The sequence below is a fragment of the Malaclemys terrapin genome, chromosome 22 (genome assembly GCF_027887155.1).
Source record: "Malaclemys terrapin pileata isolate rMalTer1 chromosome 22, rMalTer1.hap1, whole genome shotgun sequence".
In the NCBI taxonomy this organism is placed as follows: domain Eukaryota; kingdom Metazoa; phylum Chordata; order Testudines; family Emydidae; genus Malaclemys; species Malaclemys terrapin.
The window spans coordinates 13,333,870-13,351,328 of NC_071526.1; the positions used below are offsets into that span (position 1 = coordinate 13,333,870).

General features: G+C 43.1%; 1 protein-coding gene across 3 annotated transcripts; it reads right to left on the minus strand.

The window, feature by feature from the left end:
• Positions 1 to 1,886: 1,886 nt before the first annotated feature.
• LOC128827598 (zinc finger and BTB domain-containing protein 8A-like) lies at positions 1,887 to 9,512 on the minus strand. Of its 3 annotated transcripts, none has more exons than XM_054011517.1 (4): positions 9,140 to 9,512; positions 7,046 to 8,037; positions 3,137 to 3,236; positions 1,887 to 3,055 (listed from the first exon to the last, which is right to left on the minus strand). In XM_054011517.1, exons 2-3 carry the CDS (start codon positions 8,004 to 8,006, stop codon positions 3,199 to 3,201), a joined length of 999 nt encoding a protein of 332 aa, XP_053867492.1. In that variant the 5' UTR covers positions 8,007 to 8,037; positions 9,140 to 9,512; the 3' UTR covers positions 1,887 to 3,055; positions 3,137 to 3,198. The 3 variants fall into 3 exon arrangements, with proteins under 3 accessions (XP_053867492.1, XP_053867491.1, XP_053867490.1); XM_054011515.1 differs by adding an exon at positions 4,618 to 4,787 and having other exon boundaries at positions 1,890 to 3,236; positions 9,140 to 9,508; XM_054011516.1 differs by having other exon boundaries at positions 1,889 to 3,236.
• Positions 9,513 to 17,459: the final 7,947 nt, after the last annotated feature.

Sequence of the window (17,459 nt, forward strand, 5' to 3'; positions counted from 1 at the left end):
TTGTTCTCCTGCAGTTATGTTGGGAGAAAAGAGAAAACTAGAAACTGGGTATGGGAGAAAGCTGTGGCTTCTCTTCATAAGGCTGACCTTCTCCATTCATTAGTGCCCCCCCCCCCCCCCCATTCGCCACTGCCAGTGTTTCTTTTTTGCATTTCCCCTTTGAAGTGTTGTAGCAGTTAGCACTAAGAATTCAGTGTTTCTAGGATCTAAAGGTTTTGCTGAGACCACATGATTGAGCATTCTACAAAGATGGTTCTTAAGGATGAAAAAGACAGATCCAGGAACAGGGAAAGTTGCCTTTCACGCAGCTCAGCAATGTAGATTAGGGGCTCAATTCTGTACTGCCATTCACCTTGTGTAGTCAAATCAAATTCTTGAAGTATGATCTGTATTTGTTTACAAAATTTTTAAAATTAGTTAAATTGTATTTTAAATTTGTATGTTTTAGCCCTCAGTCTCACTTGTCCCTATACTTAATATACTGTGGTTTTTTTCAGAGTAGAAGCCATATTAGTCTGTATCCGCAGAAAGAACAGGAGTACTTGTGGCACCTTAGAGACTAACAAATTTATTAGAGCATAAGCTTTCGTGGACTACAGCCCACTTCTTCGGATGCATCCGAAGAAGTGGGCTGTAGTCCACGAAAGCTTATGCTCTAATAAATTTGTTAGTCTCTAAGGTGCCACAAGTACTCCTATTTTGTGTGTTTTTTTTTTTTGTTTGTTTGTTTTTGTTACACTGAACACAGTAAAGACTTCCAAATATGCATGAAGGATTTATGTCAAGTCCAGTTGAAAATAGGACTTGTTCCTAAATCGTGATGCCTGAAAATCTCCCCTATCATACCTAACCAATCCCCTTTAGCAGTTTAATGCAAGTCCTGAACACTTTGTTTAAAAAAATAAAAAACCCTTTGTAAAGATTTGTGACGTTATTGATATAATCTGGGACCATATAGATCATTGTTGCAACCAAGGTCCTGTAGTGGCACGCAAATCTTGTATAAAGGGGGTCAAATGGGGTGTCTAAGACAAGGTTATGGTTTACTAGTTATGATTATGCTGTCTATATGTATGTATCACTTTTGTAGTTGAAGTTATAAATATTGGCTCTATACTGTCTGTATTTCAAACTTATGCTATGCTGCTGGGTGACATCCCAGACAAACTGGTGTTAGCTCTGCCTAGCCTGCTTGATGGCCCATTAAGGAACATCAGCTATACAATGGACCCATTGAGAGAAGGCAGATACGCCTTGTAACTCAGCAAAGTATGCAGGAACTGGCCCATGTGACTCCAGACTCCATTTTGCTGTAATTTTCCACAGTAAGAACAAAGAGGTGTTCTTACACCTGGAAAAGACTATATAAGGCTGATGCCTCATCTCCATCTGGTCTTCAATCCTGCTTCATACCTCTGGAGGAACTTTGCTACAAGCTGAAGCTTTGAACAAAGGACTGAGGACCCATCCCAGCGGGGGATGTATTCCAGAGACTTGATTTGAACCTGCAGTTTATTCCATCGCTGCTGCAAGCCTGAACCAAGAACTTTGCCATTACTGTATGTAATTGATTCCATTTAACCAATTCTAACTCTCATCTCTATCTTTTTCTTTTTATGAATAAACCTTTAGATTTTAGATTCTAAAGGATTGGCAACAGCGTGATTTGTGGGTAAGATCTGATTTGTATATTGACCTGGGTCTGGGGCTTGGTCCTTTGGGATCAGGAGAACCTTTTTCTTTTACTGGGGTATTGGTTTTCATAACCATTTGTCCCCATAACGAGTGGTACTGGTGGTAATACTGGGAAACTGGAGTGTCTAAGGAGATTGCTTGTGAGACTTGCAGTTAGCCAGTGGGGTGAGACTGAAGTCCTCTTAGTCTGGCTGGTTTGGTTTGCCTTAGAGCTGGAAAAAACCCCAGCCTTGGGCTGTAACTGCCCTATTTGAGCAATTTGTCCTGAGTTGGCACTCTCAGTTGGGTTCCGCCAGAACCGCATTGTCACAAGATTGCACTAATATTCTTATTTCAAAGCAACTCTGTTTATTCAGATTCATGCCAGTCACCCCAATCGGGGTATGGGCCGCCAACCACAGATCTCCAGAGTCCTCTATCCTGGGCCATTTGCTCTAGCTGGTTCCAGATATATAGTCTAAATTAAAAACCCTCAGTAATGTGAATCATGTTGTTCATTTTGAGGATGCAAACTCATTCCATCCAAATGTATCTGTTCAGTAACCTACTCTATATAGATATTCTTTGAAATGCTTTTTTCTTGTAACTAGCAAAGGGTAGCATTTGAGAAAATGCTACTCTAAAACAGATTAGTCAGATTCTAATTAGTTGTAAGTTTTATTACAAGTATCAAATGTAAATTTTTCATAAGTGTACATAGGTTAAATACAGTATTTACAGAAAATATGTATTATGTTAACTATTGGCTTTAGTAAGTGTTTTCATAGTAACTGATTCAGTAGTTCTTTGATGCAGCTGGCAAAACATTAAACCTATGAAGAAATACCTTTAGATTACTGGAACATCTTAAACAACTTTGTTCTAACAAAGGCTTTGAAATAAAGGAAGAAAAATGGTTCACGCTTTCATTCAAACAGGAACTTTGAGGTGGTCTTTGGTTTACCATAAAATAAGTCCTGTTAATAGCTCTCTAGATATTCAGTTGTTTCTGGCCAATTTTCAGGGATCTTTACATTGTAGCAAAAAATGTAGAAGAGCCTATGGACACAAAGGAATGTCCGAAACTGTGCACATTAGATTGTAGGCCTTATTTTGCTCCCATACAGCATTGTTAAAAAGGATCTATTAATTAAGTAGATCATTGTCTCAACTGGCAAGACTACGTAAGTCAGTGATGAGATGAGCACTAGTAGATTTCACTCCAAATACAACTATCTAGGATTTGGTCTCAGTTTTTCTTCAGTCTCATCTGTGCTATCATCATTAACTTGTTGGATGACAAATTTATCAGGTTCATCCTCCACCATCTCTACATCTGATCTGTGCTCTTCATCCAAGTGCCACCCAGAAATGTTGTCTCCTAGAGAGATAGTAAGAGGATGTTCTGCATCTAAGTCATCACGAATGCTGTCAATACCTGCTTCAACTAGACATTCCTTACATAGTCTGTAGCGCCTTGTTCCTTGTTGAACCACGTGTCCTGTTAGGTCGGTGACATGATTCTTACATTTCCTGCAGATTAATTTGCCAGCTTGATGTATCTAGAGATTTAAAATGGAAAATGTCAGCTTTCATCTAAAGAAGGGTTAATAGAATGGTTTTTTTTTTTGAGAAAACATCTACAATAATATTTTTATAAACTGAGAAATGCATTAGATCACCCTAAAATAAGTAAAGGGGATTATAAGCATGAGACTTCTAGAGCAAGAACCAACACATCTGTACTGATTTATTTAATAGTCTCTAGTACAAGTACACTGGATCATTATCTATCTTTGATTAATTTTCATCTTGTAGTTTCTTAGTCTTATACTTTATTAGTTGTGTATTTGCTTATCATAAGGGGAAAACTTTTTTTCTACCCAGAGGTGTTTATGCAACAAAAGGCACAACTTGGACAGAATGCACTGCTTCTGTGGTACACCTCTACCCCAATATAATGCAACCCGATATAACACTAATTTGGATATAACGCAATAAAGCAGTGCTCCAGGGGGGAGCAGGGCTGTGGATCAAAGCAAGTTCGATATAATGTGGTTTTACCTATAACGCGGTAAGTTGTTTTTTTGGCTCCCGAGGACAGCGTTGTATCGAGGTAGAGGTGTACAATCATCTTTTTATTTAAACTGGAAACCAAGTTACTAACTGGTTCCAGGTATTCAGAGGCATGGTGTATCTGTGCACCAAGACAAACAAAGATGGGATACTTTAAAAAAAAGTAATAGAAATGCCATGCTATTATTTCAGCACTTCAAGCCTGATTCTCCAACTCTTAAGTAGCAAAAAACAAACAAAAAAAAGCTTTTAAATCTATCTGCTACCAATTTGTGGCTACTTTGTTCTCCAACACAACTCAATCTCAGTCATTTGAAGACCATTTTTTCTAAACTGTACCTGTTGTGCTTTTTATTATGGCCCTTTCTTTTAAGTACTGCTTAAGGTTTTTTTTAGAAAATGCTATGTTATAGCGTTAGTTGTTTTGAAATCCTATTACTTTACATGTAAAAGGCACTTGTCTTCACTGAAGAATAAGTCCATAAGTTGTGAGACCAAAGTCCTATTTGTGCACATAACAGATGCAGCACATGGAGCTACAGTGCAAATGTATTTTCACTGTTCCAAAAGACCTCCTCCAGCTTAACGTTTAGGGACAAGAGAAGTTCAGGCTCTATGGTCTCTTTACCACAAAAGCCATGGTTATGCTACCATCAAAGTTGCTAATTTTAATGGTAAATTTGATGGCTAGTGTTGTGATGTAGACACTTGCCCAGTTCCTCAACTGAGACTACTAAATTATTTTATACAGGCCACTGAAGAGCAGTAAGATGAGTGACTCTCTGGGGCTGGTTCTGGATAATAAACTGCTGTTGCCAACATAAATTTCATTTTTTGAGAAAACCAGTCTTTAGGCAAATGACATACTGTTTGGAAATGGCTACGTAGGTGCTCTAATCTTGTGAACTTTTTCCCACATGCCTCTCACGGATAAGGTCGTTCCCCTGTGTGACATCGCAGATGCCGCTTCATGTCTGCTCTCCGTTTCACTGTATGGGTGCAGAAGGGGCACTTGAATCTCATCTTAAGTAGATCATCTGTTAGAGAAAATCCTATTTGTTAGGTAAACATCAATAGTCTCTTCCCTAGACACAAATTTGTTGAAGCAAAGTTAGCTTTTCCTATAATCTGTCACTTGAGAGAAAAGAACCCAAACCACAACTGCAACCCTCCTCCTCTCCCACTGCATAATTTTTCCAACTTAATAAAAAGTCAAATACTTGGTGAACTGATTTAGATATTGGATTCTGTCCTAGACAGACTGACCCTAAACTAGGTTATTTACATCCATACAGAAGGTGTCTTAACATGCATAAGTTTTCAGATGCCTACATATTGGATTCTTGCTTCAGATAATGTTTTAGAAACCAGATGAATATTTGTTTAATTTAAAATAAAGACATCATTCCAAGACTCAAGGTGCCTTTGTGTAATGTATACAAAAAATACAATTAGATCTCAGCAGCATTAAAATAAATTCCACAGAATTCTGCCAGCCATCTATTCCATTCCTCAAGAAAGCACATTCTAAGCCTTTCCAAAAATCCTCTTAAACAGAGGTCTTTTGCAGTATATCCAGAAAGGCATCAAATTCAGACTATTTTGGACCAAGGGTGGGGAAGCAAGTTAAGTCTGAGCCCTCACAGAGACCACATTTCTTCTCTTTTATAATGGGGGGGGGGGAGAGGGGGTGTAGCCAAAGCACCTTTGATGACCACAGCAGTTGCAGTATGGCATGGAGAGAGAGGGGCAATCCCTCAGGTAGTAAGTAGGCTGCTACCAGTTAGAGCTGACTGAATTTTTTTCATATGAGTAGTTTGTCAAAAAATGTAGTTTGTCAACCTGAAATTATTCACATATTTGACATGAATTCCCCAAATAGTTCCTGGGGGTGGGAGGAAAGATAACTGTCATAACTTTTACCCCAGGGGCAAGAGCACTCGTGAGATGTGGGAGACTCACATTCAATTCCCTCTCTGCCTTACATGGCGAGGGGATCTGCCTGACATTCAAGACTGAAGCAGCTAAATGGCTAATGTGGGGCTTGGAGTAATGGCAATCCATGCCAATTCAGGAAAAGGCTAAACCCAAGACTACAGTCTGGTTCTTACTTGTGATGGTGCACCATGCTACTACTAAACTATACTAAGCAGTTTTCTAAATTTCCTTTAGGCACCGCTGTGTCTCAGATTTAAGTCTGTCACAGCGATCTTACAGCCACAGCAGTTAATATGGACTTTTAGTCATAAGGACCCCATTGTTTAAACCAACTTGTTTTGTTTCCCCTTAAAAAATCTGTGAATATTTTCAGTATTGTACACATGAATATCCAGAACTCTTCTCTTCCCTCTCCCATTGAGTACTCCTTATTTTACTAATGTTTAAGACATTTCCTGCAGTGTAACTCATTGAGGAACACTTCTGAACCTTCAACGGTTTCAGTAGCTTTTGCCGTCAGAATGATTGAAAAGCAAATTATTGTGAATTGCAAAATTTCTTAAATATATGCAATATGAATGAATAGACTTCAAATGTTTAATAGTAAGTATTTCATTTGGCAGAGCGTGGATCATCAATAATGCAATTCTAGCTTAGTGCAAATTGCTGTTAATTTCTTTGGTCACACTGATTGCTTTCTTATACTGTACTTAATATCTCTACCATTGATTGCATAAAGTAAACCTCCTTGAACCCAATCCTGCAAACACTTATGCACCTGAACAGTATCACTGCAGTCAATAAGATTACTCATGTGTAAGTATATGAAGGATCTAGGTCTAATAACTTAAATGCACAGCTATTACTGTAGCACCTAGTGGTACCGAGGTTGGGACTCCATTGTGCTGTAGGGACATTAGCATGAAAGACTGCAAGCTTTTTGGGGCAGGAACTATCTAAATAAACAAGACAGATAAAGCCGGGAAGGACAGAGAGATGAAGTAACTTACCTGAGGTGTCACAGCAGATCAGTGGTAGAACCAGGAGTAGAAACTAGAGTTCAGATCCTCAGCCTGGTGTAAAATGTCTCAGAGCTCCATGGAAGTCACACCAGCTGAGGACCTAGCTCAAGTCTTCTGGCTCGGAGTCTAGATGCCCACCCACTAGACTATATTGCTTCTCTCTCCTTATTCCTTAGGTGTTATACTGAATTAAGAAAGTGTAATGAAGCTTAAAGTTTGGGCATATACACACGATTGTGTCTTTCCAAGGTTTTGCAGACACCCAGGATCTTTTCCAAGAGAACCCTGAGAAAAGTCTGAAGACAAACACCTTATAAAATTATATCTTCTCTTACCTTCATTCCAACCACCCATTACACCTAGAATCGTGGGCACAGAGGTATACAGTTCATCTGCTTTTAAATCCATATATACAGGGGAAGTTCTTGAAAGTTCTTGTTCCAGCTGAGCAACAGACCATTTCTTTGGTATCACCTTTGATTCTTGATCACATCGGTACCCAGTATGAGCAGTGGTGTTCTCCGTGTCAAACTGAATTTGCTCTTTGGATTGAGAAATGTGGTTAGTCTCTGAAGCACTGCAACTTCCACTGGCCTCATCAGGTTTGTTTGATTTATATTTCAGAAAGTCATGGGACTGTGACAGTCCTAGATGCCTTTGGCGCTTTTTCACTGAACCAAGCTTTTGGCCTCTTTTGGATAATTGTGTTTCTTGCAGTTGGACATTCATTTGTGAAGATGAGTGGTTCCTGTTATTGGTCCAGGAATTTTCATTCACCATACCTGCCTTTTGATCTGGAATTAAGTGAGAACTGATGGGGTTGCTTTTAACTTTCCTTCTTGATCTATAAAAAGGGGGGCAGTCAAATCTACTGTTGACCCTTTTGGCTGAGAGGGTGAAGTAGTGATCCTTCTCTTTTTCATTAATCTCCAGTGAGGATTTAATGAAGGTCTTACATACACTAAGAATATCTGTCATCTGCAGATAACTAGCAGCTGACATTACTTCAATCACATTTTGACCAGTGAGAGACAGTTTTCCTGAATATACAAAGTCCAGAATAACTGTGAAGGTAGCAGGAGAGAAGACCTCAAAAGTAGCTGTGGTTGGCTGACTAGTCTCTTTTGAGCTTTGGGAAAGGAGCATTTTGAAATAACCACTACTGGCAAACAGCACATTTCTGTGTGCTTTGAAGACTTTCCCCTCAACTAGGATACAGCAGTCACAGAATAAGTCTTGCTTGCGCTGCTCATTCAGTTGCTGAAGGAGATGAAATTGATGGGAAGAAATCTCCATTCCAAAAAGAAGGTAAAGAGGAAGCGTTGCTCTACAATAAAGAATAATTACAATCTTGACAGGCGACATGTAAACCAAAGTTGCTGAACAATTTCAAAAACATTTTTCTTTAATAAAAGGATACAGTGAGACTATATAGTCTCCCCCCCCCCCCAAGGATCAGCCCGCATTAGCATAAGGGAGAGAGAAGCGAGACTATTTTGATAGAGCAGATGAGATGCCTCAGTTGGATGCTCCAGCTCAGTGCATTTATATCCTAAAACGGAGCAAAACTCAGTGAAAACTTTCAAAAACCCGTGACAGAGTCAGCAACGGGAAAGAAGAACCATCCTTTTAACAGCTATGAGGGGTACGGTTCAGGAGTGGTCCTGCCTGAGATCCGGTCACCGGGTACCTTGGGGCACGATTGCATCCTCTGCCCAGAAGGACCAGGACGGCAGAGGGAAGCCAGTGCCTCCTGCACAAATCTCAGCGGGCACAGAAACTACCGCCCCTGCGCCAACGCGACGGCATTGGGGACGGGCGCTGTCCATCACCCGCACGCCCAGTCTGAAGTGGCCCTTCCAGCCCGGGGAGCCAGGGCCGCCCGACGGCGCGAGGCACACCCGCTCGGAGATCGGTGCGGGCGGGCGCCGGATACGAGAAATCCCAGCTCACGGCAGCAGCTGTCGCCCGGCTGTCTCCTAAGTGGGCCAAGCATCAGTGCCCGGGATCGGGCCACCGCGCCAGGCGGCTTGGCACGGGGCTGCCCCATCCCCGCAGCTCCGGCGCCGCTGTCCGCAGCCTCCCGTGTGCGGCTCCGCCCGGGACCGGTGTATCTGCACGAAACACAACCCTCCCCTTTGGCAACTGGGTGCAGTGTCTCCTTCCCCCTTCGCCGCCGCGCTCCCGCTCCCCACCAGCCCTTTGTTGCCAGTCCCGGCCCTTTCCAGCAGCGCCCGGGCTACAAATGGCGCCCGCTCGGGTCCCCCTGCGAGCGCGGCTCGCTAGGGGCTGAAGCTCGGCTCCGGAGAGCGCCCGGGGCTGGGAGCGCCCGCCCGCCCGCTTCGGGTCCGCAGAGCCAGCCGCTGTCCGGGCGGGGGCCCGTTCAGCGCCCAGCGCCCAGTCCGCCCGGCTGCGGAGCCGCCACTTACCGGCTGGGTTCCGCGGGAGGCGGGTGCGGGATCCCCGGAGTCGAGGCTGGGGCTCTTGGTCACTTTAACGCAATTTTGCGGGTCCCGCCCGCAAGGCCGAACGCGACAGAAACAAAAGGTATTTGCTGACGTGGGCGTTGGACAGAGACGCCCGAGGGCTGGGGACACAATTAAAGGGGCAACGCACCGATTGCAGCAGGCACACAACCCAGCAACTTCCTCTGTTGTCTCAGGTGGAGCTCACCTTGCTCTGCGCTGTTTCCCGCTCCCCGCACCCGCAATCCCCCCAAGAAGCCTAGTTCACTGTTTCCCGCAATAAAGTGAGCACGGTCATGGTTTAACAGGGTGAACATTTCAAATATCCAGGGGTTTCTTGGGTTGGGAGAGTGTACGGGTCGGATACAGGTTTCTCTAGTTCTCATTTTTGTAAAGGAGGAAGCCTTACATTCAACGAGGGGCATGTGAAACCAGTAGCAGAACTAAAGCGGAAGTAGGAGGTCGCTTCTCCCTCTTCCTCCCAAAAGCATTTAGCTTAATTGTCAAGTCAAGCCATGGGTGTGGGGTGTCCCCTATCCATCAGCTAACAAGATCGTGGCGGAAGGCTGCTGTCAACTCCCTTTCAGTATTAGCATTTTTAGTGCAACAAGATGGATCGAGACGGACGTTATACGGTTTGTGTCTTTGTCCTCCCACTCCCTTACAGCGTTCTTCGTGGCTCAGAAAGGGCTCCCGCATCCGAAGAAGTGGGCTGTAGTCCACGAAAGCTTATGCTCTAATAAATTTGTTAGTCTCTAAGGTGCCACAAGTACTCCTGTTCTTCTTTTTGCTGACCCATCTTGTCCCCCATTAAAAAAAAAAAACACAAAAACAGTGATGTGAGAATAAGCCTTCTTCCTTTGTATTTCATGTGTCACTATTTGCATAGTAAAAGATAGTGCTCGTTTGATTTTGGGTATTTCTTTTCTTAAAAAAAAAATACTGGAAACAGTTCTTAGACACATAATATGGTATAAAAGCCTCTACTTATTAGCATAACAATTAGTTCTGGCATAACTATGGACAATCGACATGCGTGCACTGTATAAAATAATGACCTAAATAGTCTTAATGGAAATACAGGAGGAGGGAAGAGAGTGTATTGAAACACAATTTAGTAGATGAGATTTGGAAGTTTCAGGTTCACAGCTATACACTTCTTGCTAGAATTATGAAAAGGTCATTTTCATTCTGTCCATAATTTTGGTTTAGCAAATGGGTACTCAGATCATGTGGCCCTTTTTTTGTAGTGTTCCAGTAGTAGAAGTACTTCTCTGCCCATCTTCCTTGATCATTCCTGAGATATTCTATACACATTAAGAAATTGACACCTGATTTTCTTTTTAATGCTTCATCTCAGCTGGAATCCTATCATGTTATAGTTTGTTTTGAAAAGTATTTAAGTACTGTACTGACAACTGTCTTTTAGATCATTTGTTTATAAACAATGAAAGACACACAAAATAAACTGGGCACTCGATGTATAATTTACATTTCTTTTTAAAATGGTCAAATCACACATCTGCCTCCTACTGTATGTAGAACAAAATCATGCAATGTGTTACTGTTGTCTGACCCCAGTAGTCCACTGAAGCCAAATGGTTTTAGTTACCTTATTTTGTTGTACCCCGATTTAGTCATCAAACTCATTACACATATTAAATAAACCCCACAGTCCATCATTTAACTTCTCTGATGCTTATTTGTGACCTTGTCTGGATTAGGAGAAAAAGGTACCCCCACCCCCTGGAATTAAGTTAGCTTAATTGAGCGAGTTTAAATCAATTGAAAACCCCACTTAATACCAACATAGATACAGTCTGACACCTTTATAGTGATTTTTTGCAGGTCAAGATAGAGCCTAAATATTAAAACCTATATTCATATTATGCTGAAAGGTGCTAATGGCTACCCGTGGAGGAGTTTTGGGTCCATAGACCATCTCAGACCTCCCTGAAGCTAATGGGTGTGCCAAGCATTTTCAAGCTCAAAAGGAGGATGGGACAATCAAGCCCCTTTATGTCGTAAGAATAGCTACAGGATTTGGGGCTAATTTGTATAGAGTGCTAACCCTGGTTGCAAATGCAGGATCTACGTGAGGATATCAGCTGCAGGTAGTGTGTGTGTTGGAGACAAAAAGCCAGACCGGACAAGGAGTTGCAAGTATGACCCTGAATGGAAGCAGAGGGACATGGTTTCTTGGGGACAGTACTCACTGGAATGGCAGACTTGGGGATTTCTGAGAAAAGAAACCGCCTGCTGTGGTTTGTTAGTGTGTTCAGGGAAACAAGACATAGTGTAATATTATTTTGCAAAAAAAGTACATAAAGGCTTGTATCTGACTCGTATCACCAATTTCTGATCCTAAAACAACTCTGCAAGTCCCTGAAATTTGGCTCAGTGCAAAGGGAAAACAGTATTAAGTGGGGTTTGCAATAGAATTAAGATAGCTTGTCTGAGCTAACTTGATTGAAAAAGCACCTTTTTCTCCTAGTCTGGAAAAGGCCTCTCTTTTAGTGAACTTGTATAGCAGGTATAATAGATGTTTTCACCCCTCAGCTCATTGTAGAAGAGAAGGAATAATAATATGCATTCAAAATAACTTTGCTGAACATTCCTCTTATCCTTAGTATGTAAGGAATTCAGCATATCACTATATTCAGTTAGTGTCAGGGTTTGTTTTTTTGCAACTCCTCTTTAAAAGTCAATTTAAGTAAGTTACCCTTTGTGGAACTATTAATCTGATTGGAATCGAAGGATGTTAGTTACATCATAATTCCTGAAACACGCTGTTGAAAGGTTGTGTAAGTCAAAGTATGTTCATTACTTAGAATGATGACAGTTTCTTGTTGATAAGAAAAATCAAGAACAAACATCTCTTCTGAGGCTAGGTGAAAAAAATTATTATGAAGGCTCTATTCTGCATTTGCTTTCTAACATATTTTGTAAGTGGTGTCCTGGAAACAATGAAGCTGAGATCTTCATACTAGATCTTCAGATGTTGAGACTGTTATAGATTTAACATCCAGCCTGCTTGTGACCCATAGCTACTGTACAAATAGCATGATCCTGCTCAGTGCATACTGCAAGATGCTCCAAATTAGTACTCCTGTGTGACCGTGGTTGTGATCATGCCAAGAAAGGAGAGATGTGGAGAAATAGGGAGACAGAGGAAAATAGGAATTAGCATACTGACTCTCACCAATAGATAATCCGTTGTGACGGGGCAAGGCCAGATGACTATAGAAAAGTAGTGGGAGACAGATATATTAGCTCCAGGTTAAACAAATTCCTGGTACCAGGATAAGTAAATGGCAGCTGCTCCAGGTCAATTAAGACACCTGGGGCCAATTAAGAGCTTTCCAGAAGGCAGGGAGGATGCTAGATTGATTGGGACACCTGAAGCCAATCAGGGGCTGGCTGAAACTCAGTTAAAAGCCTCCTAGTTAGTCAGGTGCACACACATGCCAGGCGGTTGTGCTGTTGGAGAGACTGAGCTGTGTGTGGGGAAATAACCCAGGGAATTGTATGTGTCCTGTTCCTAAAAGGTCAGCTACCATAGCTGATACTATTAGGGTACCTAGGCTGGAGCCTAGGATGGGCCCAGGCTCCCCCCCGTTTGCCCCCCTCATTAATCACCAGACTGGGAGACAGAGACTGTGCAAGGGAGGATAGCTTCTTCTCACCTCCCTTGCTGGCTTATGATGAAAATGGCTCAGTAGACTGTGACCCTTGTCTCTAGAGAGAGAAGGGTTAAGGGGAGGGTCACAGTGAGCCTCTCAGGCTAGTGAAATCCATCAGGAAAACGCAGGACCTATGGAGACAAGGACAGAGCTTTGTCACACCGTCTAGTCACTCAAAGTGAGCAGCATCACCAAATGCTTCAGAGGATGGAGCAAGAAACCCTGTAGTGAACAATTATGAAATAAAATGCTCAAAGCTGAAGCTTCTTCCTAACTAATCATTTAGCAATCGGGGCATGCCCTGAAACATGGTGTGTGTCTAGCCTTTAGAAAAAGTGATAGGATATATAGAGGACAATGGGATGTGTGAGAAAACAGTAGGTTTGTAGTCTTACCATTGGTCTTACTTACAATTTTTTCCACTGAGAATTATGTGGAAAGTGTCCATTAACCTACTAAATCATTCATTGCATTGATTTCTATATGTCTCACTCTTTAAGTAGGATACACTTTTAAGAAGTCAGAGGGAGGCTCACTGTCTCTAGTTCCTCCTGTGGTTGGTGTTCATGTTCCCCAATCTTTTCTTCAAATTCTAGGGCATGGACAAGTGATTTGGCTGCTGAGATAGGAAAGACAGAATTTTAGTGACAGACTTGGCTATGGACTGTATGTGCAGGGAGAAAGACGGTGAAAAAAAAAATCAAAGGTGACCTGGAGATTGCAGATTAGGTGACAGGAAGAATTGAGGTATTGCTCAGGAATGGAATGGGGCTGGAGTGGGGGGTGGAGAAAAGGTTTAGAATTCAGTTTTGGCAATGAAGTTTGAAAGGAGTGCAGGCCACCTACAATGAAATGCCAGTGAGTGATGAGAGATTGAACAGAGGAAGAAGAGTTTATTTCTCCACACTAGAACAGAGTAATCCACATACAGAAGAATAGATGAGGTCTCCCAATGACAAGGTGTAGGTGAAAAAGAAGAGGGGGCTCAGGACAAAGCCATGGGGGTCCTCCATAGAGGGCAGTAGGGGGAAGGAAGAGGATCTGCTGAAACAGATGCTGAAGGATTGGTCAAAAAGTAGAAAGAAAACCAGGGGAGGATGGTATTATGAAAACCAGTGGAGGATAGAACGTCCATGAGAAGGAAGCGATTAACAGTATCAAAAGGGAGCGGAAAAGATCAAGTTGAAACAAGATGAAATAGCGTCCAGGAGAATTGCTCAGGATGAGGTCAATGGAGACTTTGGTGAAAGCAGTTTGAGTGAAGAGGACAGAAACCCAACTGGAGTGGGTGTAGGAGTTAGTAGTAGGGAGCCAGCTGCAGTCCTGGCAGTCTCCTAGTAACATACTAGACACAGCTGATCCTGACAGGGGCTGCCTGATTGATAGAACTTCTTGACTGATGGAGGGGCAGACTTACCTATTGTTTAACTCAGTGACAGCCAGCGCTCACTGGCTGCTCAATGCATTCCCTGCCTGCAGTGCTTCCTGTACCTGCTCCTGCCTCACCTGCTCTTGTGCCCAGTTCAGCCCCTACCCTTCTTCATCCTTGACACCTGTGGTTCTGACCTCTGGCTTCGCTTCCTGACCAAGTCTCCAGCTCACCCATTGGCTCTGGCATTTGGCATCTGATCCCTGGTTCTGACCCTCTGCTTTCAACTCTGCACCCACATGTCCCATGGCCCCAATTCTTGACTCCAGCTCAGCTTTGCTCTAAACTCCAGACTAGCTTCCCCCATGGCTCTGACTATTAGGCCTGACCACCCATGTCCCAGCTGTGTCCTTGAGAGAGTTTGAGAAGCCCAAAAGAGAGAGACCAAAGACTGGGCTCAGCTTGGTTGAACTCCATTAGGGCCTCCCTCTTCCTGACAGAGGTAATGGACACCTTGCAGAGGTTGTAGACTAAGATCATGGCCATGCAGGCACAGATCTTGCTACCTGGGGCCCAGGTGCCTTGTGAACCAAAGATTTCCGCTGGTGACCGCATTAATTTTTGAAGCTTCCTGAGTCAATGCTGGCTCCTGATTCAATGCTATGACCCCTGTCATTTCCCACTGACCAGGTACGAGTGGGGCTTATCACCCTGTTAATCAGGGAGGCCCTGGCTTGGGCATCCTCCCCCTCTGGAGACTTCCAGCACCTTGCTGAAGCAACTTGAGGAATTTATCCAAGCCCTGGTGATTGTTTTCGATGACCTGTATTGTCCCTGCTCTTCCGAAAGCGTGCTTCAGAACCTACGCCAAGTCAATAGGCCAGCCACCAGGTTTGCTGTGGAATTCTGGCGCTTGGTGGCCAATGCTAGATGGAAGACCGCATTCCACACTTAATATGGACATTTTGAGAACTTAGATATGCCATTTGGGCTGTGTAACACACTTGCTACATTTCAGCATTTTGTGAACAAAATTTTCTGGGGCGTGCTGGTTCGATTATTTTTTTTTTTTTTTTGTTCTCTTCTCCAAAAACCAGAAGCTACATGAGCAACACATTTGCCTTGTCCTTGTCAGACTTCACCAGAATGACTTCTATGCCAAACTGAAGAAATGTGAATTTGACAAGGACACTAACAAGTTCCTCAGTTACATAATTTCTCCAGGGGGCCTAACAATGGAAAGTGTCTGCCATCACTATGTGGAATGCCTCAAAAGGATGTCAAGGAAGTTTAGCAATTTCTTGGATTTGCCAATTTTTGTTGGCTCTTCATGAAAGGCTTCTCCCAGCTAGCGTCAATGGTAACTGCACTCCTCCAAAAACGGTTTTGTCTGGTTGGCAGAGAGATGATCAGCCTTCAATCAGCTAAATAAAGGTTTCACTTCAGCTCCTGTTCTTGTGTTCAGACTCTGCCAAACCTTTTACTGTGGAAGCAGATACCTCAAACTTTGTAATCAGGGCTGTACTTCTGCAAAATGCAGGCCCACATAACAGTCTCCATCCTTGTGTATATCATTCCTGTAAACTAACCACTGCTGAGAAAGCTATGGTATCTGGAACAATTTACTGCTCACAATCAAAACCGCATTTGAAGAATGGAGATATCTTTTGGAGCAGGGTTGGTACCCAGTCCAGGTCCTTACTCTAAGTTCTTTGAATGGCCCATAATCTTAATCAATGGCAGATCCGTTGGCCACTTTTCTTTACCAGGTTTGATTTCCTCATTACCTACCACCCTGGGTCACAAAATGGGAAAGCAGATGCCTTTTCCCGCAAGGACAAATATGCCGAACTGAACACTGCTTCCTGAGCCACTGTGCAACAATCAGCTAATTTTATGGAACCACAGCCTAGGATTTGCTGTCCCTTATTCAGACACTACTCCCAAAAGACCAGCAAGTGGCCAAAATCTGTCAGAGGCTTGATACCTCTGACACCCTGCTCAACTAAGATTTCCACTTGCACGATGGTCTATCATGCGAAGTGCTTTTACATTCCACGTCAACCCAGACTTGAAGTATTGAGAATTTGCCAGGATACACCAGTGGCTGGGCATTTTGGCTTCCATAAGTCTCCAAACTTGGTGGTACGAAGTTTCTGATGGCCGGGGTGAGTTGTGATGTTGGGGGGGTGGGGGGGAAGCCAGCTCCTTCAACCTGTGCTTTCCGAGCAAGTGCCCACATGCTAAATTGCTTGTTCTACTCTTGCTTCTGCCCACCCCACCTCAGCCCTGGTGTGTGGTCTTGTTGAACTTCATTGTAGAACAACCTCGCTCCCAAGGTTACACAGTCATCCTGGTTGTAGTTTATCTTTTCACTAAGATGGCACACTTCCTTTTCACTCTCTCCACCACTGAGGAAACAGCCTCCCTTTTCCTAAACCATGTTTTTCATCTCCACAGATTGCCAACTAGAATAGTGTCTGATCAGGGTCCACAATTTACTTGCTGGTTCTAGTGCAAACTCTAAACTCCTGGAATTGAACTCTTCATCTACTCAGCCTACCACCTGCAGACCAACAGGCAGATGGAGCAGGTAAATCAAATCCTCAAGCAATACTGTTGATGCTTCCTTAACGACCGCCAAGAAGACTGGGTCACTTTCCTGCCATATGCCAAATTCGCTGTAACTCCATCTGTACCTCCATCAAACACAGTCAATTTTATACCCATTAGTTTTCACCTTCATCTCAATCTAGTCACCCCTGCAGACTCAAGTTCCCACTGCAACAGATCTCATTATCCACTTTCACCAAGTTCTCCAGGAACTTACAAAACATCTGGAAGCTGCCAAGGAAACATATAAAAGTCATGCTAACCAAAGCCACCAAGTTGCACCAACACTTACTGTGGGGAAATCAAATCTGTCCACTAAAATCTCAAATCCTCCTGCCCATATGCCAAATTAGACTGTCAATACGTGGGTCTATTCAAGATTGCTGAACAAATCAACTGGGTAGCATGCCGAAGCCAGCTGCCCAAATCTCTGAAAGTCCACCCAGTTTTTCACATGACCCCCTGAAACCTTACACAGAAAATCTTTTCCCTGGCTGCTCCACTCCACTACCCTCTCCCATGGAGGTTCAGGGTCAGGCTGAATACAAAGTCTGAAAAATCCTGGATTCTAAGCGAATCTGAGGTTGACTTTACTACCTGGTGGAGTGGGAAGATTATG